This window comes from Mya arenaria, chromosome 12, assembly GCF_026914265.1.
Source record: "Mya arenaria isolate MELC-2E11 chromosome 12, ASM2691426v1".
Taxonomy (NCBI): domain Eukaryota; kingdom Metazoa; phylum Mollusca; class Bivalvia; order Myida; family Myidae; genus Mya; species Mya arenaria.
In genome coordinates this window covers 54,575,350-54,595,944 of record NC_069133.1, presented here as the reverse complement: position 1 = coordinate 54,595,944, position 20,595 = coordinate 54,575,350, and the positions used below count along the sequence as shown (strand labels likewise).

The window sequence follows — 20,595 nt, the reverse complement described above, 5'->3', positions numbered from 1 at the left end:
CTAGCAAGCTAGCTGTACACTCGTCCTAGCAAGCTAGCTGTACATTTGTCCTAGCAAGTTAGCTGTACAGGTGCCACCGTTTTCTCTTGGCCCTGACTATTTGTCCTAGCAAGGTAGCTGTACAGGTGTCACCGTTCACTCTCGGCCCTGACTATTTGTCCTAGCAAGCTAGCTGTACAGGTGCCACCGTTCACTCTCGGCCCTGACCATTTGTCCTAGCAAGCTAGCTGTACAGGTGCCACCGTTCACTCTCGGCCATGACTATTTGTCCTAGCAAGCTAGCTGTACAGGTGCCACCGTTCACTCTCGGCCATGACTATTTGTCCTAGCAAGCTAGCTGTACAGGTGCCACCGTTCACTCTCGGCCCTGACTATTTGTCCTAGCAAGCTAGCTGTACAGGTGCCACCGTTCACTCTCGGCGTTTACTCTCGGCTCTGACTATTTGTCCTAGCAAGCTAGCTGTACAGGTGCCACCGTTCACTCTCGGCCATGACTATTTGTCCTAGCAAGCTAGCTGTACAGGTGCCACCGTTCACTCTCGGCCCTGACCATTTGTCCTAGCAAGCTAGCTGTACAGGTGCCACCGTTTACTCTCGGCCCTGACTATTTGTCCTAGCAAGCTAGCTGTACAGGTGCCACCGTTCACTCTCGGCCCTGACTATTTGTCCTAGCAAGCAAGCTGTACAGATACCCGATACCCTAGCTTACAACTGCCCTTGAATATTTTTCCTAGCCATCTAGCTGTACAGATACTAGCTTACAATTGGCCTTGAATATTTGTCCTAGTAAGCTAGCTGTACAGATACCCTTGCTAGCAATTGGCCTTGAATACTAAGTATTCGTCCTAGCAAGCTAGCTGTACAATTACGATAGCTTACAATTGACCTTGAATATTCGTTTTAGCAATCTAGCTGTACAGATACGATAGCTTACAATTGACCTTGAATATTCGTTTTAGCAAGCTAGCTGTACAGATACGATAGCTTACAATTGACCTTGAATATTCGTTTTAGCAAGCTAGCTGTACAGATACCCAAGCTTAAGCTTCATTTGGCCTTGAATATTTGTCTTAGCAAGCTAGCTGTAAATATACCCAAGCTTCAATTGGCCCTGAATATTTGTCTTAGCAAGCTAGCTGTAAAGATACCCAAGCTTAAACTGGCCTTGAATAATTGTCTTAGCAAGCTTGCTGTAAAGATACCCAAGTTTCAATTGGCCTTGAATATTTGCCTTAGTAAGGTAGCTGTACATATAATATTGGAACTTTAAAGTACACAAGATCTGCAAGCATTTGATGCGACCAAAGTCAGACTTTATTGATTTGAAAATATTCTACGCATAATGAAAATTGTTAGATAAATTGGAAGATGCATTATTCAGAAGTGGTAAACAAAAGGCTAGTACATTGACTCATAAATGCATTGTTAAGTGGTGTGGAGGACGTGTTGTTTAAGTAAGTTGAACTGTTTATCTGAACGTCGAAAGTCCTAGTCAATGGTAACATATGTTTTACCATCAGATAAATTATAACAAGTCAGGTATACCACTATTCAGTAATATAGTTCCACATTTCAATAGTTTCTCGACATCAAATCCCACTTACATAAATCTGATTAATATTAATCTTAATGTATCCACTTTAATTGACATTTGGAGTGCATATTATATATATTTCTCAATTTACTATGGAATGCATGTATAGCTATTGAGCTGTCGCTAACCTGTACATATTGTCACAGTTAAAATCGGGTAAATGGAAAGAAATATATGCATATGGTTGAAATTATATCTACTTTGAATGATAATGCTTTTAGGGTACACTGCCACATTTGGCAGTCAAAGTGAAGTAGACATGTCTAATGTTAAACTCAATTGTAAAGTTGTACTTAATGCTTGAGCGATTTTAAAGTAACACACATAACACAAAGGGTCACCGCGAGGTCGTCGACCTTTGTCCCCAGCTTTAAGGTCAAGGCCACACTTGTTTGCAATAAATGCGTGCATATCTAAACTTAGAAACCCGAGATGTATGGTTTTAAAATGTATCCCATTGACCCGTTAGTGGACTTGGTTCATTTCTTGTATTTAACCTGCAAATTACTTTCCTGGGGTTCTTTTTTGTTTTGATTATAAATAAACTATTTTCAGTAAAAAACTAAAAATCATCAGCAACATGAGTCAAAATGTTAAATTGCGAGGTTTGAACCGATTTTGTCAAAAAATGCTCATTGATTTAAAAAGACGAACAAATCTGTGAAAATGGTGCTTTTTACAAGTTTTTATTGTGCAAAATGTGTTACGGTGTGTGCTGTAACAGGTGTTTCACAAATGTGAAAAAGGGTTTATGAATTTGGAAGTCTAAAATTGCATGGAACGTTTGTGTATTCCTTTTTAAAACAAAACACTTACATCTAGACGTTGTCGTTAGACAAGGAGCTGTGAGTGTAACTGGCACCTGTTGAACGTATTTGGCGTCATAGTTTTACACTTGTTAGGATTTATTCCCGAAGACTACACGCACAATAATTATTGATTTCAGCATCGGACATTTCGAGACAGTCAAAACAGTAATGCCGGCCTGCCACTAAACGAGGGCTACCAGTACTATCCGCGCTACTACCCCTCTTGGTCCTGGGGTGGAAGTGAACAAACGTACAACATGGCCGCCAATACTGGTATAGAAGGCGGCCGTTTTTACCAGGTGTCGGAGGACGGGAAACGATACGAGTACCCTGGTATGGCTGCGTACGACAATGTCGGCGCTTTTGGTGGACGCCCATCAAAAGGAGGCAGCTACAAGCTGAAACCACGTACGTATAGAGTTGTATCGTCTCTTATAACAGACATTTCAGTCGTAGAGGTATTGCACATTGATAGACTGCCGTCTGCAAGCCGAAAGTCTTAAGAGAACCACATTTCTGAAACGCGACGCATGCCTGACACGGCAAGATTAACATTTAACTATGTATAAAGCAACAACCACCTGCAGTGTGTGTATACCACGTGTATACGTCATAAATGCTACGACGGAAGGTAAAATGAAAACTTAACAAAGATCACTTTACTATGTATTCACCTTTTTAAAGCGCAGTCTGTGGTCTTACATAGCCACGTCTTCGGTCTTTTATTTGAGTTTGAATGTTTCTTAAAGCACTTCGTCAAACATTTCACGAAACCGCCGCATGATGTCAAAACCACAGGCGGCAATTGCGTTGACATGACCCACCCTATGGCCACACCACTCTCCTTAAAAAATCAGTCATTTTTTTAAGACCAAAATTAATTGAAACATGATCATCTATCACAAAACCCTAAATATCAACCAAAAAAATCCAAGAATAAAAGTCCCACAAAAATACTTATATTCTAATAAGAAGAAAAAGAGTATAAACATCTTTCATGGCCGAGAGTGTAAGATAGGTTCATTCCGACCCGAGCGTAGGGTGTTTTGCGGAAACGAGGTTTACCGAGTTTCCGCAAAACACCCTGCGCGAGGGTCGGAATGAACCTATCTTACACGAGCGGCTATGGTAGATGCTTTTTCTCCCACCTCAGTTAAACAAAATTAAGTAAAAATGTATTTTTTGCTGGAACTCTTCTGTGCATAGTGAAAATAATTGCGTATGGATATGCGATAGCACGTGGTTGTCATGGATATGCGCGCAGTGATCCAGTTAATGTTAATAGTCAAATCGGTATTTTTAAATAGTTCTAAAGAGAATGAAGCATTATTTCTTGAATGGTGCGTGAAAAACTGTTTTATGGTGACATTTGAAGCGAATTGAAGAAATAATTAATTAGCGTTCTAAATATTACCATAAGAAAAGATTTTCTTGATGCTACTGACGACAGTCTTCAACAAGGGAGGTAATTACAATGTGGTGACCATTAAAAAGGAGTTCCATACGGGCATTTCATCTTCGCCCGTGGGCAAAATAAGAATATCTAGCACGGTTTAATTATTAATGGCGCAATTTATCACGTGGTATACACACTGAATTAGCTAATTACATACTTACCAAGGTCCACCTGATCTTAATAGATATGATTTGCTAGCCTACGACATAAAATTAACTACAACCATTCATTATGCTATACCGTCCATGTAACTATACTATCTTTTACCCGCCTGTCCGTTAATGTCCATTATGACATTTCAGCCTCAGATATGTCTGATGGGACAACAAGTTTCGGGAGCCCTGCGGGTCGGCGGCGGTGCTGCGTCGTGATGTCCATCGTCGGATTGTTCCTACTAGTCGCCGCCGGTGTAGCCATCGGAATCTACTTTGGCGGTAGGTCACTTTACACTTTCATTCTCGGTGTTTTTGTTTTGATTGAATAGGGCGTCCATGAAAACAAGTTCTAAACCCTGTACCGTAACCATAGGCAAACGTAAACCGAGGCAGTCTACGGGGATCCGACGGATGGTACTCCAGAACAAAATTCGGGTGTATTTCCTGCGTTTTCTGAAGTTTTTTAATGCATTTAAAAGCATGAAGCAGATATGTGCATACTGAACTGTACTTATATTTTATGTTAGGCCTTTTTTTAATAAATTGGTTTACGGATCCGCCGCACAATTCTTTCGAAAACTCCAAAAAAAAATTGGGGGGCAAATATTCAAGAGCAATTCATGATTTGGTTGGTTTTATATGAGAGCACCACCTCCTTGTAGGTATTGTTATATGTTTTAAAACAGAAAATGGTGTGCCCAAACGCTTTCTAAACCTATCGAAATGGGATTTACTTTAAGAAAAAAACTTGTTTGTTTTATCTATTGTATATACTGAATGGGAAGTGTGGGGCTTCTGTAAAGCTGAACTTTAGAAAAGATTCATAGAAGATAACTCAAAACACATTTTGGTATAAAAAAAGTAATTTTAGTTTCTAGAGTCCTTTGTTATTGGTACCTATATTCATAATTTAAGACGGGAGTATTTGAAATATTTATTGGTCATGGAAAAAATGGCTTGTTAAGCAAGTCTTATTACAATGAGCAAGACTATTAAAAGTGTCGTTTTGTTGGTGTCAATCAAGCAAGCAACAAACTATTAGTTAAACTACATCAATATTAGAAGTTATGTGAGCGAAGAGCGTTATGTACTATGCCCGATGATTGAAGGCATTATGTGCTGTGTCCGATGGTTGTGCAGGTTATGTACTGTGTCCGATGGTTTTGTGCGTTATGTACTGTGTCCGATAGTTGTGAGCGCGTTATATACTGTGTCCGATAGTTGTGCGCTTTTTGTACTGTGTCCGATGGTTGTGCGCGTTTTGTACTTTGTTCGATAGTTGTGCGCGTTATGTACTGTGTCCGATGGTTGTGCGCGTTATGTACTGTGTCCGATGGTTGTGCGCGTTATGTACTGTGTCCGATGGTTGTGCGCGTTATGTACTGTGTCCGATGGTTGTGCGCGTTATGTACTGTGTCCGATGGTTATGCGCGTTATGTACTGTGTCCGATGGTTATGCGCGTTATGTACTGTGTCCGATGGTTATGCGCGTTATGTACTGTGTCCGATGGTTGTGCGCGTTATGTACTGTGTCCGATGGTTGTGCGCGTTATGTACTGTGTCCGATGGTTGTGCGCGTTATGTACTGTGTCCGATGGTTGTGCGCGTTATGTACTGTGTCCGATGGTTGTGCGCGTTATGTACTGTGTCCGATGGTTGTGCAGGTTATGTATTGTGTCCGTCATGTACTGTATTGGATGGTTATGCGCGTTATGTACTGTGTCCGATGGTTGTGCGCGTTATGTACTGTGTCCGATGGTTGTGCAGGTTATGTACTGTGTCCGTCATGTACTGTATTGGATGGTTATGCGCGTTATGTACTGTGTCCGATGGTTATGCGCGTTATGTACTGTGTCCGATGGTTATGCGCGTTATGTACTGTGTCCGATGGTTATGCGCGTTATGTACTGTGTCCGATGGTTGTGTGCGTTATGTACTGTGTCCGATGGTTGTGCGCGTTATGTACTGTGTCCGTCATGTACTGTATTGGATGGTTATGCGCGTTATGTACTGTGTCCGATGGTTGTGTGCGTTATGTACTGTGTCCGATGGTTGTGCGCGTTTTGTACTGTGTCCGTCATGTACTGTATTGGATGGTTGTGCGTGTTTTGAAATGTGCGTCTTTGATTCAATCATAATGTCGTATGAATAGCAAAAAAACATACGATTTTAACCTTTACCATTGGAATTTGATATATTGTGTCATACAGTATCAAATTTACGAACATGGTTGAATGGTGTCTATTCGTCTTTAAGCTAGCTTTTGACTTACATGTACACACACTAGTATAAGTTCAATGGGCCGAATAGGGTAAAAACAAGAATGCTATACCGACATTAGATGTATTGAGAATGTTTTCATTTTTAAAACCACAATATTCTTTTACGCAGTTTATAAATTATAACAAAGTTCTTTGCCATGATCGTTTTTGATAAAAACTAAATCGGAAATTTCTTCTGAATATTTATAATAATTGCATGGTATTAAAGAGTGTAGTACATTGAACAACAAGAGCAGGGTGCGTTGTTATGCCACACCCTTATGACCACGCCCCCTCCTCCACCCCCCCCACCCCCCCCCCCAAAAAAAAAGAGAATAAAAATAAATAAATATTCCCGGGTTTATTTAAAATTGGGGGTTACTTGTAATAACAAACTTTTTTTTATAATATAATTCTATAATCTTTGAAAGATTATAAGATAATAGTATAAAGATATTATTCTTTGGGAGTCGATTGTGCGATTATGTGCGTCTTATATGTAAAGATATACATGTATATAGGTTCATATCAAAATAAGTCTCAACACTGAATTATCTTGAACTGGAATGTTCTGCAACTAGCCTCCACAAAAATAATGTCCATGATAGAAATAGGTCAATATAATGTTATGGTGTGTTTTTTCAAGTGTTATTTTAGTTCATAGTATTGTGATTATAAAATGTAGGCTATTTTCGATCCATCATTTTTAGTACTATGAATGTAGTACTATGAACACATAAAAATGAAATGCAAATTATTGAAGTGAAATAATTTATTTTTCTGTTTCCATGGCAACAGTGGTAGATAAACCTGGGAACGAACAGCAGACTTCCACGATGTCGCCAGTCGCAGGTACGTCCCAGAACTGACCTCATTAAAAAATCCATTTGGGGCTATTTTATATAATTTATTGACATATAATTTGTATGGCCAAATTTAATATCAACCATAACTTCGCATAAGATATATTTACCATTTATTCTTAATGTCTATCCCCCAGTATGGTAATACTTTTGCAATATTCATAGGATTTCTTGAGAATGATTGTCATGAAATAGTGTTAATTACTACTATTTATCAAACAGACCTTTCTACAATGAAGCAATGTAAAGAATGATGCCAAATATTCATGTTAGAGCATTTTGACAACATTGAAAGGATATTTAAATAAAACATAAACTTAAAGCAATGAAATGACAACTCCATGTCAAGGATTCCCATCCCCCTCACTGTTTCAGCGAAGAGCATTCAGTTGACGATGGCCGTGGAGGGCACATACAGCTCAGCCCTTGATGATCCAGCCTCACCCGAGTATCAGGCGAAAGAGCAGGCAGTCATTAAAGAGGTACATTCAGTTTAACTTATTTTACACAATTGTGACAATGGTAATTAAGTGCTAATTAAGTCCCTACTCTAACAACCCTTATTGGCATGACAATGCATGAGAATGTTGTGACTCATCTGTTCTGGGTGTAACAACAGCTCCTACAAGACAAAGCCAACTTGTCTGAAAGCTTAATAGTCTGTGTAACACATATGAATGCATATATCGTCTAGTTTATTCTATTCTATGCCGTCCGAAAAGTGCACACAACCTTTTAATTTGTCCGACCGTACACTTCTACTTTTACTTCGTTTACTGCCTTAAGGGCATAAGAGCATCGCAGAGTATTAATGTTAGTTTACATAATATTGAACAAGTTAAACCCAATGTTTGTTCCAATGTTATAATTCATTTTGCTAATGATTTGTGTGGGATCTGTGATTTGTGGGGAATCCACAGGTTAATGTTTTTCAATGAAATAGTTCCAATGATATGTATTTAAGGTTGACGAGGCCATGGCAGACACACAGATGGCCAACAGCTACATTGGCTTTCGGGTGGATGGGTTCAGGTACAGAGGATACTTCAATTGTTTGTTGCATGCATTGCAGGTTGTATTTGTTAATTAATAACGTAAGTAAAACTATAAGTGCCTTCGTATCTGAGATTGAATCCATGACCTCCAAACTGCATGCTGTCGGGCCCCGTTTCCATAAGATATCTTTATCAAAAACCTTTATTGCACTACTTAAGAGGGTTCAGGACACCTGTAAAGTTCAATAAAATATCTTAATCATAAACCTTTATTCCACTGCTAAAGACTGCTTGGGGACACCTGTAAAGTTACGGGCAGATTCTGTATTATAAAATTAATAATGTTCTTACGATATATTTTTACTGAAAACGCCCAAAACAGGTTTACACCTGGTCCTTGTCTGTCCTTGTCGATATCTTTTATATGGCATATGATTCATTTAGAACAATAAAATGTATGTAAAATAGATTCCCACAAACAACATTGCTCACAAGTATGTACAAATCGGCTAGACAGAATTGATAAAAAGGTGAGACAAACATTAAATGCCCACTTTGTTTTTTCAGCAATGGCAGTATTATTGTCCATGGCCAAGCTGAATTCCAGGCAGCCACCTACAGGAACATTGACGGAAGTGTACGTCACAATACACCAATACTTTTATATATCAATATTAAACAATATCAAACAATATAAATATAATTAAGGTTTCAAATTGAAAAAAAAAATCTTGTCTGTTTGAATTTCTTTCATTTACTGTTGTGATGGGGGCAATATTTCGTAACTACGATGACCCTTGCGAAAGTTATGTTGATACTGACAACACTGTACACTCTTGAATTGACTTTGGTGGTTGCTGTGATTATTATTGTAGTAATTAAGCTGACTATGATAGTCACATATTGCTAAAACTGATATTGCTGCTGCTGCTGTTGATGATTATTACATCTACTATTGGCGATACTTGATTGGATGGCTGGTTATAATGATGAATTCATAATGATTATATAAAGGGAGATATATGAATTTTTTTTTTATTGAAACACCATGGGTTTACGCCTGGTAATTTACGATCTTTAGCCCTACATCACAGTCTTTATACATATAAATATATATATATATATCGGTCTGAGTATAGAATTATTTTTTTTCTTATTTTTTTCTTGGACCAGCACACCTTCCCTTTTTGAGGAACACATTTACATATACATTGTATAGTGATCATAAAAAAGATGCTGAATGTGCGTATAATTAATTGTCTTTTCAACAGACAATGACGATAACCAAGGATAATATGAAGAGTCAGTTGATGGCGTCTCTAGAGAGGAAGCCTACCACTGGCATCGTCATTGACACCATCCAGACGGCTGACGTCGTTACACGTAAGTATAAAGCAAATTCGTCAAGGTCAAATGTGACTACAGCTGTTACTGTAATCATTGTTAACTTTTAAATCTTTAATGCTCTGGAACTTCAGTGGATACAGTTTTGATCTGCAGTATTTCTAACAAGATTTGAGACAACTGTGTCAGCTGTACTTGCCAGTTTTATTGCCATATATGAAGAAATCATGGAATATTTCCCTTTTAAAAGTTAACAATTTTGTTAAACACTTTGTTAACTTTAATAAGCGGAATTATTGGCCATTAACATGTACGGTAAAATTGAAAGTTTAGTTCTAAATCAAATCCAAAGCTCCAATCAGCAAAATCCATAGTGCAGTTATTGATTGTATCTTTCTTTGGAAGGCGTATAGAACATAGAACTGCTAACATATTTGTATGTTTACCAATGAAGTGGCGAAAGATGTCATGTGAATCAAAATTTACCTTATTATTAAATGTACCATTTTTCAGAAAATGATACTGTTTGAGCCATTGCAAAATAAGGAAGAGTTATTTTGGGCTTTATAATCTTCTTTGAAACTAAAGTACCTTCCTTGGTCTTTGTAAATATGCTTCTTAAACAATTTGGCATATTTTATAAGCATACTACTCTAAATTTTCATTTAAAATATGAAGAACAGTTTATAAACAGCAGTTAAGCCAGTCATAAAGGTGAAATTAAGTTAAACAATTAAGTTTCATAACTCTTAAATTAGTCGTACATGAATAATTGCCCATCACTTTATCAATTGATAACTCATTTAATCAAAATTCTTGTAATATTCCAGTAATTCTGTTACCATGCTGTAGAAATGAACTATTATTAGACTTGTATATATGCATCGCTAGCCCATATCATCTAAACATCTGAACATTATTAGACTTATAGCCCTTTAACACAACTGAAGGCCTTTATGAGGACCTGTTGGTAACTGCATTAGACTTATAGCCCTTTAACCCAACTGAAGGCCTTTATGAGGACCTGTTAGTAACAACATCAGACTCATACCTCTTTAACACAACTGAAGGCCTTTATGAGGACCTGTTGGTAACTGCATTAGACTTATAGCCCTTTAACCCAACTGAAGGCCTTTATGAGGACCTGTTGGTAACAGCATCAGACTCATACCTCTTTAACACAACTGAAGGCCTTTATGAGGACCTGTTAGTAACAGCATCAGACTCATACCTCTTTAACACAACTGAAGGCCTTTATGAGGACATGTTGGTAACTGCATTAGACTTATAGCCCTTTAACCCAACTGAAGGCCTTTATGAGGACCTGTTAGTAACTGCATTAGACTTATAGCCCTTTAACACAACTGAAGGCCTTTATGAGGACATGTTGGTAACTGCATTAGACTTATAGCCCTTTAACACAACTGAAGGCCTTTATGAGGACATGTTAGTAATATGTTAAGTGATCCTCATCAAATGTTGAGTAGTCTATTAACAGCCTGACATTGCAATAATTCAACTTAGAAAGATAAAGTTACAAAAAATTTCAACCTCTGGGCACGATTTAGGTTTCTTGTGTCTTTTTCTCTTGGTATGGATATGTAAGATGATACATGGGCAAACATGGACTGCGAAATAAGGTCAAATGTTTACATTGTGATTTAAGGCCATAATGAGAAACAGATTCATTCCTTAGTTCAGACTTACGTGGCAAAACTTCAAATTTTTATTTCATTGAAACTTTCTTTTTAGTTGAGGTTTTATAATAATTTTTTTTTAATATTATCACTATTCCAAATTGTTCTTGAATTGAAAAATTAAAAAAAGTATTCACATGTAATTTTGTTAAAATAATAAAATGCTTTTGTTAAAAGAATGGAATAACGATAATGCTTCATAATTAAATAAAACTGTTGTCTACATCTAAATCTGAGACTTGCCCCTAGAAATGACCATCAACATACTACATCTGTATAACTATTTCTATATTACTCACACTCTGAGTTTTAGTAAGTTCGAAATTAAGCAACTGCGAAGATTATGCACCGTTTTCCTATGAAGCTCATAATTATAAACATGTAAAATGCATGGAAGTTCAGGAACATATGGATGAATATAAATTTACCAAGGTAATAAAAACATTGCATATACTTTGAAGTGACTGACTACACATTATTAAAATTTCAGTGTCAGTTATAAAACATCCCCTCATTTTTTGCATCATCGGTACCATGATTATGGCATAAATAAAGAATTGAAAAGGTTTCATGTTCAACTATTTCGCAACAGTTTTATTTTGTAATACCATATAGTACCTAAATCGTGACTTTTTTTTCTATATTTAAACATACCCAATCCATTTTCAAGTATAATAACATGTTTGTATAGAGCCAATAGAAAAAGGCAATTTACTCGTCACGGGTGTCAGTTTTGATATTATCAGATTTTCTTTACATAAATGTTCTAAATTCTAAATACTGTAGGACACTTTTACAAAGGGGTTATTTGAAGTTTGATACAATCAGTAGTTTGCAGTAATGGACACACCCAAAAGTTAACACTGACCATGTGACACTGGGTGTGAAGCAATCAAGGCATGATTTTTCCATGTCCTGACGCTTACATTTGGGAGTAGGATAACATATTTTTTATTGATTGCAAGATCCATGCAGATGGCGACTGTACTGACCACAGTCATGTTAGATATATTGTCATTGTTCATTTAATCCAGCAAATAAAGTTTAAGATTTTTATTTTGACTTTTTCCTCATATATGCTACAAACCATTACACAATGAGTCAGTACCTGAGCTGTTTCTTATTGCCCGGATTAATAAGGCCACACAGAGCTACTCGTCTGTTCTGCAGATAGCAAGATGAGCAAGTTTGGATGAGAAAGATAAACCAATAATTTTATTTCTAATTTGTTATTTTTGATTAAAAAAAAAGTTTTCTGTGAACAATGTGTTGTATACTTATTTAACTATCATCATATTTTAAAGTGTACGTATAGTAACATACACGTTACCTTATTATGATTAATTATTAAACCATTCTTAATTGATTGATTGACATTTTTCCAAAGGTCGACAATTTTTTCTTCTCATTCTTGTTTCCAATATATGAATGTTGTATAAAGTCCATACACATACATTTGGAATATTGTGGTGGAAAAATCAACAAATTCTACAGGGTAATATATGTTTTTTAGTTGATATACCTAAAATAAACAATCAGACCTTTAACTTAACCTTAAGGAGATAAAATATTTTTTTTCATTAATGAATGCAAAAACCACTAGTAAAATATTTGAGGTAACTTAACTGTTACGTTACATTGGTTGGAACATTATATTTAATTTGGGCATCTATTTATGAGAATAAATGCCAATAGTAGGTTATATGTTGAGTATCTTTTCAGTTTTAATGATTACTTTTCTATATAGGGCTTCAACAAATGACCTGATGTACTTTGACTTGATTCATGTAACAAAAATATTTAAAAAGAAAGAAATAAGGCATATGAATGGATATAGGTACAACGGTAAATTGATTTGTCTATTAACCAGTCCTTGTGAGTGTTTTTGCAATCATTTGTACATGTCCAGGAATGCAGCTAGGACTAATTCACTTTCTAAGTAACAATTGAAAATTAAGGAAAGCAGACTCAGGAAATGAACAGATACGTTACGGCAGAAACAGATACGTTACTATACTTTAATGGCATAATTATCCAAATTCATGACAAAATGAAATAATTCTTAGAATCGTACTGATCAGTTGCAACAGGGTCATGTAAAGATGGGTTTAAACAATTATCTCTAAATGAAAACAATCACTGCTCTTCTGTGAAACGTCTACTATTCTGCTTCAATGGGTTTGTCCATCCTGAAAATAATAAAGGAGTGCATTTATAAAGATAACTATGTATGGCACAGTAAGACAAATGTTAAAACTGCTCACTTGAATCAAAATAAATGCATTTTTATAACATGAACTAATGTTTTACTTCAATTGGTATATTTTAACAGCTGGCGGGTCCGTAGCATTGGGTGAGTCTTGTGCAAGTCGCTCTGACTGTTCAGTCGTGCAGGCAGAATGCACTGGGAACCCGAGCGTTTGCACATGCAAATCGACACACTTCGATAACAACGGCGGGCTCAGTCAAGGTGTCTGTCTAATAAGTAAGTGGCTTTATTTGTTTGCTAACAAAACTTTTCTGTAAAACCTACTGATATGAGTGGTAATGCTTTGAATTAGTTAATAGTCTGACTGATTGTTTTTAGTAAAAATAAAAGAAATTGAAAACATGTTTTGTGAATCATGTTGTAGAGAAGGGATATGGCACCTCATGTACCGCCAAGACAAACTGCGCCACTGTTGACTCGATATGCAGCCAGACTGCTGGGTGTTCCTGTCCAGAAAACAAATTCTACAAAGCTGACACTGACAGTTGTGTGCTAAGTAAGTTAAGAGTTGTAATCTGAAGTGCAAGAATTCTTTTCCCCAGGATTTGATATTATTGAGCAAGGAGCACAAACTTATCTATGCATATAGTGAAAAACAATACCAAATTTCATCCACAATAACAAATATAATTATGATAATGAGACAAAACATAAAAAAAGAAATTGCAGTGACTAATGATTAAATAAGACCAACCAAGATCAAATAGAGTAATATACTTTCTAGCTTTAATTCAACATAATCATGTCCTTTATTTTTTTCTATTTTGTCCATAACTTTGAACTTTTTCTTTTCTTCTTGCTAATTGTTCTAGTTTCTACTCTTTTTTTTTAATATATTCAAATTGTTCATGATTAAAGAAAAACTTCTTTTTTATGGATGTATTATAAGTGAACATAATGCAAAAATAGGGTATTGAGTCTGATGCATTCCCTATGGTATTAAGTCTGTTGCATTCCATATGATATTGAATTTGTTGCATTCCGTATGGTATTGAGTCTGTTGCATTCGGTATGGTATTGAGTCTGTTGCATTCGGTATGGTATTAGTTCTGTTGCATGCTGTATGGTATTGAGTCTGTTGCATTCCATAATTTTGGTATTGAGTCTGTTGCATTCCATAATTGTGGTATTGAGTTTGTTACATGCCATAAGGTAATGAGTCTTATGCATTTCAAAATTATCAAAAATGAATTTTCAATAAATAATCTTTCTAAAAAATCAATCGTATTAGGATTTGAAATAAATTCCATTAAATCTAATTATTCATACAAATCATTACAGAACTTGATTTCGGAGCGGGTGATTGTACGGATGCCAGCAAGCAGTGTTCGACTTCCAATGCCATTTGTACCGTTAATAAATGTGCCTGCGAAAATGCCAATTTCCTTAAGGATGGTGTTTGTGTTCCAAGTGAGTATTTTTTAATTGGTATTTACTGATTTTCGATTGACATTGAAGGCTTAGACTATATTTGATATTATTCTAATGAGATGAATTCACTCTCTTTGCTTTTTGGCATGGTAGCTGGCCTAGACGGGAAGTCTGGAGATGAAAAATGGTTTACTGCCAACGCAATAAAAGAAATCATCAGCATTTGAAAAAAACAAACAATTTTGTTTTATCTATATTGCCTGATTTGAAACAAAACAGCAACAAAAGTCATGAAGAATTTAAAAACATTTGTTAATATTTTATTTAGTTTACTGAACAATAAATATGTAGTTTTAACAAAAATAATTAATGATAATGATGATGTGATGATGATGATGATGATGATAATGATGATGATGATGCCGCTGACGACAAAACAACAATGATGATAATGATAATGATGATGATGCCACTGACGACAAAACAACAACAATGATGATGATGATGATGATAATAATTATTAATAATACCAATAATAATAATAACAACAATAATTCCAGAAATCACACATGGCAACTCGGGATGCAACACCAACACAAACTGCAAAACTGGAAGCGCTACATGTGCTCTGGGAACCTGTAGTTGCTCTGGCAACAAATATTACGACTCAAACTCTGACATCTGTGCTCCTAGTAAGAAAATCTCAGATTATTTTTTTTATTAAGAATGCCTTAGTTTATATTACAACATCCAAAATATTTGTTTAAGATGAGAAATAAACCATACCATTTTGACTACAGCATACTATCGCAAAACAAATTATGTTTCTGTTTTTGTTTTTTTCAATCTTTTTGCAAACTAACACTTTTCACAAAAAATTAGTCAGTATTTTATGGAAAAAAAGGAAGAATGGACAATAGCTTAATCCTACAAACAAGAAGGAACTTATACAATCACTAAATATGCTTGCATATTCATCAAACTTTAGTTCACCAGTAATCACATGCATCAAGGCTGGGAATCTTTCCTGGGACGCCTTTTTACTCAATTTTGTAAAATGAAGCAGAGCCTAATGGATTGTGGAAAATATGAGATAATAATTGTTACCGGTAAATTGTATTACTCAATAACAGTTGCTATACAATTTTCCTATTCCTTGCAGAGATAGTGAATGGCCTTCCATGTGAAAGCCGGGATATGTGCCTGTTCTCCAATGCCAGTTGTATTGAAACCAAATGCTCGTGCACAGACTCCCAGTATGAATTGGGTTCAGCTTGTCTTGACAGTATGTGTTGGGCTATTTTATCGCAGAAAAATTCAAGTGTTTATATTAGCCTTTAAGACATATAGTTGGTATATTTGTGGACAATGATATTCTTTATTTATCAACATAATTTGAAATTAAGAGCAATCTTTGATATAAATTGTTTGTAAATTAAAACTTATATCTAATCAGCGCACAAACTGTAGGTTGTGTTTTGTCTTCTCAATATATCTCAGTAATATAAAATCTATTTCAAAGCTAATATTGTAATTAATTAGATATAGTTTGTTTGGTTTTGCAAGTACAGCTTCATCCGTTATATTTGCTCAACACTTAAGTTAACTGAAATTCATTGTCTTAGGATAGTTTGTCATATTTTGTCATATCCTTCAACCTTTTGCCAATACTTAAGAAATATGCAAGATGTTGAAAGGGAACATGTTTCAAGGGACTGTCTACTAGTTATGTGTAGTAAGACAAACATTTAACCACGGACCTAATTTATAAGTCTGTGATATAACTTGTGAGAAGAATTGATGAGTTATGCCCCTTGATTACCTCCCTTGATTACCAGAGAAAAAAAAAAAGCAAGCAATATCTTGCAGGGTTCTTGTTCCTGCATATAATTTTATATTACTGATAGTCAGACATGTGAACCTTTGGCAATGACAGAGAGGTAGAATTACCGGTAGGTCTCAAAAGCATTAGGTTTGGGTTCAAAAGTGGTAGAATTTCTAATTCATTTAATTTTCATTTAAAAAACAATAATGGAAACAATGTAAACAAAAATTTGATATCTGTTTTTATTTTTAGATTTTCGGAAAATATGCATAAAATTTGTCAGGGTAAGGAGACTTGTCAAATGCAAGTGCTTTTGATTGAGAAACGGAAGGCATATTACCTCTGACTTGTATGCTGATAGTGTTAATCACAATAGTGTACCCATTTATTTGTATGGCCTGCATAAATTAAGGAATTAACTGAAAATGAATCTTAGGTGAATGTTAAGGGATGTTCATATGATGTGTTTTCAGAGGTGCAGAATGGGGAAGCTTGTTCGATGGACAGAGCCTGCATTATCACAAATGCCCAATGCTTAGAGATGGCTTGTACCTGTGACTCGACTCGTTTTCTACAGGGACTGGCTTGTGTTGAGAGTAAGTATTGCATTGGTCAATTCGGGTGGTGGGTGTCCTGAGCTTTTTCTTTGTCATATTCTAAAACAAAATATAAAACATAAACATATGTGTGTTTTACTGAATAAAGACAAGGAAAGATTCGAGTTATCAACAGGGACTCTAGCAACAATAGTATTGTCTTCAAAGGAAACAATATGCAATGTGTATACACCAAAACAAATGAAATTAAGGAAGAAAATGGGCTATTTAAATGCAAAAAGCCGGCATAAATTGAAATAAGTTTTATGGAAAACGGTTAGAGCTTTTATATTCAGACTTATGTACATGTGTAGACATAGTTTTTTGCATGGACATTTGCATGGAAACACAGTATGAAGTACTTTGAAATGATTGAAAATGACTCTAGGAAACAATTTCTTAAGGGCTCTATTGATTCAGCCTTTATATCCTTCAGTGGGTATTACTCCCTCCCTGGCTATTTTTCGGGATTGACAATTATCAGCTAATAGAACCCATGGGAAACATGATTAATTTTGTCGAAAAAAATGGAAAATCTCCTAAGTTGAATGTTCTAAATAAGATCCTTTGTGAAAACCACCCCTTACGTTTTCCTTACTCAAATATTACATAGATCTTCAATGTACCCTGTTGCCATCCTATATTTTACAGAGAAGGGCCAGGGGGAATCGTGTACAGGGAAAGGCCAGTGTCTGGGAACCGGAACTGTGTGTGCAGCCAACTTATGTGATTGCCCCTCCGGACAATTCTTCCACACCGATACCCAGACATGCATTGACAGTATGTTTCCTTACCTTTTAAGTAAAATAATGAAAACATTTATTTTCCCTTCATTTTGACAACATTCTCTAGCTATATGAATATTGTGTCCTGGCTAGAAACCAGTACTAATTTCCGATATTTTTTTTATTTTAGAGTATGAAATTGGAGTAGAATGCCAGAATACAATGCAGTGCCTGCCAATTGATTCAGAGTGTAGTCAGAATGAGGACAGCACTAAGACTGTGTGCCAGTGTCCAGCCAGCAAATATCTCGTGGGAACAGCATGCCTTGACAGTGAGTAGCTTTGTAATTCAGTAACTAGTTTTGCTTCTCATTCTCAAAGGTGGACTTTCATCTGATTTATAAAGCAAAAGAGTCGAGGCATTATCGCAGCCTTTATGTCGTTGATATTGTTGTAGTGCAACATTGTGTACCAATCTGTACAGAACATTAATGCCCATAGCTCTGGCTTTATTATTGTAGAGTTATGCCCCTTGCTTGACTAGAAAATACAGACAAGCATTGGTGTTCCTTCCTGAATACCAATTATTTTTTCTGAATATCAATTATTTCTTCTGAATATCAATTATTTCTTCTGAATACCAATATGTTTTCCTGAATATCAATTATTTCTTCTGAATACCAATTACTTTTCCTGAATATCAATTATTTCTTCTGAATATCAATTATTTTTCATGAATATCAATTATTTTTCATGAATATCAATTATTTCTTCTGAATACCAATTATTTTTCCTGAATATCAAATATTTCTTCTGAATATTTTTCCTGAACACCAGTTGTCTTTCCTGAAAAACATTTATTTTTCATGAATACCAATTATTTTCCTTTCCTGATTACCAATTATTTTCCTGAATACAAATCATTTTCCTTTCCTGAATACAAATTTTGGTCCTAAAAACCAATTATTCATACACATGTGCACCAGCAGAGTGCATTGTTTTAAAGTCACATGCACATAACTATACATAGGGCTCTGAGCTTTTTGCTAAGAACCATGGTTTAATATGAAATATGATTTAATTGGATCAGATTTGACAATGAGCCTATGAGAATGTAATCATGTCTGTGCAGTTTTGCACTGATGATTTGTGTTAATATAAAAAGAGTTGTAGCGCAAATTGGGACAAAATAGAAACACAACCCTTATTAAAGCAGGAACCAAAACTCTTGTTTTTATGATGTTTTTCTGTCACAAGGTATAGATCCAGCCTAGTCATGTGTCATTCCTGGATTCTGGACCGGAGGAGCAGTGCTTGCACAGTTTGTCCCAGTGTAGTTGTACCCCACCCACTTGTCAGTACCCTGATAGCATGTACGAGGGGTGTCCGGAAAGTTTTGAGACTGCATTCATACAAAAATTACCACTCATAGGATGCATTTAAAATTTTATCAGCTGTCAATTGTATCTAATATAAACAAATCCTGAAAGTTTCAACAATATACTGTGAAGTGAACGTATACAACAAACAATGCAAAAAGTACAGGTTACAAGCCACGGAGCACTTCGTTGTCTCATTTCGTCACGTCATTTACAGTTTTTCAGAATACGCTCCTTCTGCACGTACACACTTACGGTGACAATCAACCCATTGCTTGAATATCTGTTCCAACCACCCTTTTATGATATTATGAACAACTGTTCTTTTTAGCTGAACGGATACGCCAATTTCCCTCACTGTCCTGCGCCGGTCTTCTTGTAACATGTCTAGCACTGACTTTCACTCTGACTCAAGACTGGCGTTCTTCCACTCAGCTTGAAATCACACGGCATTGAAACGTATATGCCAGCGAAAAGAAAAAGCCCTTGAACATGTTGGCTTTGATTTATACCGTGTTAGAAACGTATAAGTATTTGTAGGAGTTATTCCGCTGCCAACTCAGTGTTTGATCATAGCGCGCTGCTCCGTGCGTGACGTCAATATTGGATTTTTTTCCGACATCTTCGAAATACCTCTCTACTTCCGCTGATCGTTACAATCATGTCTACAGTTAGACTGTGTCAATAATTTACACAGTGATGCAGCTGACGTCATTCTGTCGTCATATGTTTTGACTTGACGTTTTGGCGTCTATTATTCAGACGAAGTAGTATATATGAATTTTGAATAGTTTTCAGAAAACGTCAATTTCAAAGTGCTCCGTGAAGCGCTAGATGGGCTGACTTGACAATCATTTCCTTCCTTATCATGAGATCATTTAATTTTATTTTTCAAAAGGAATCGCGTGAATAGTCTATATACACAGCTGTTTATTGTTTGTTGATTTAAATTAAAAACATTTTGAAATATAGACACAGTCTCAAAACTTTCCGGACAACCCTCGTATGCCAAAATAGGAATCACTACTTACTGTAATAATAATAATGTTGTTTTTTTACTCCTAGGGTTGGATCTTGGCGAGACGTGTGACATATCTGGACCTGAGAAGCAGTGCCTTTACAGTTCGTCCCAGTGTAGTGGTACCCAACCCACTTGTCAATGCCCTGATAGCATGTACGCCAACGCAGGAACTAAGACTTGCATCCCAAGTAAGATGACTACTTCCTTTCTCCAAGAATATACTATTGAAGTATTTT

General features: G+C 36.0%; 1 protein-coding gene across 2 annotated transcripts in view; it reads left to right on the top strand.

Annotated features, from left to right (window-relative positions):
* Positions 1-20,595, top strand: part of LOC128211383 (uncharacterized) — a 138,598-nt gene that overhangs the window by 11,098 nt on the left and 106,905 nt on the right. For both annotated transcript variants that reach the window (XM_052916115.1, XM_052916114.1), the window contains exons 2-17: positions 2,541-2,811; positions 4,162-4,293; positions 7,074-7,127; positions 7,514-7,620; positions 8,103-8,170; positions 8,701-8,770; positions 9,405-9,516; positions 13,507-13,659; positions 13,808-13,939; positions 14,725-14,853; positions 15,375-15,506; positions 15,977-16,099; positions 17,113-17,235; positions 17,887-18,015; positions 18,151-18,291; positions 20,404-20,547. In XM_052916115.1, the coding sequence (XP_052772075.1) occupies positions 2,541-2,811; positions 4,162-4,293; positions 7,074-7,127; positions 7,514-7,620; positions 8,103-8,170; positions 8,701-8,770; positions 9,405-9,516; positions 13,507-13,659; positions 13,808-13,939; positions 14,725-14,853; positions 15,375-15,506; positions 15,977-16,099; positions 17,113-17,235; positions 17,887-18,015; positions 18,151-18,291; positions 20,404-20,547 (2,020 nt within the window). The remainder of the gene's footprint in view (positions 1-2,540; positions 2,812-4,161; positions 4,294-7,073; positions 7,128-7,513; positions 7,621-8,102; positions 8,171-8,700; positions 8,771-9,404; positions 9,517-13,506; positions 13,660-13,807; positions 13,940-14,724; positions 14,854-15,374; positions 15,507-15,976; positions 16,100-17,112; positions 17,236-17,886; positions 18,016-18,150; positions 18,292-20,403; positions 20,548-20,595) is intronic.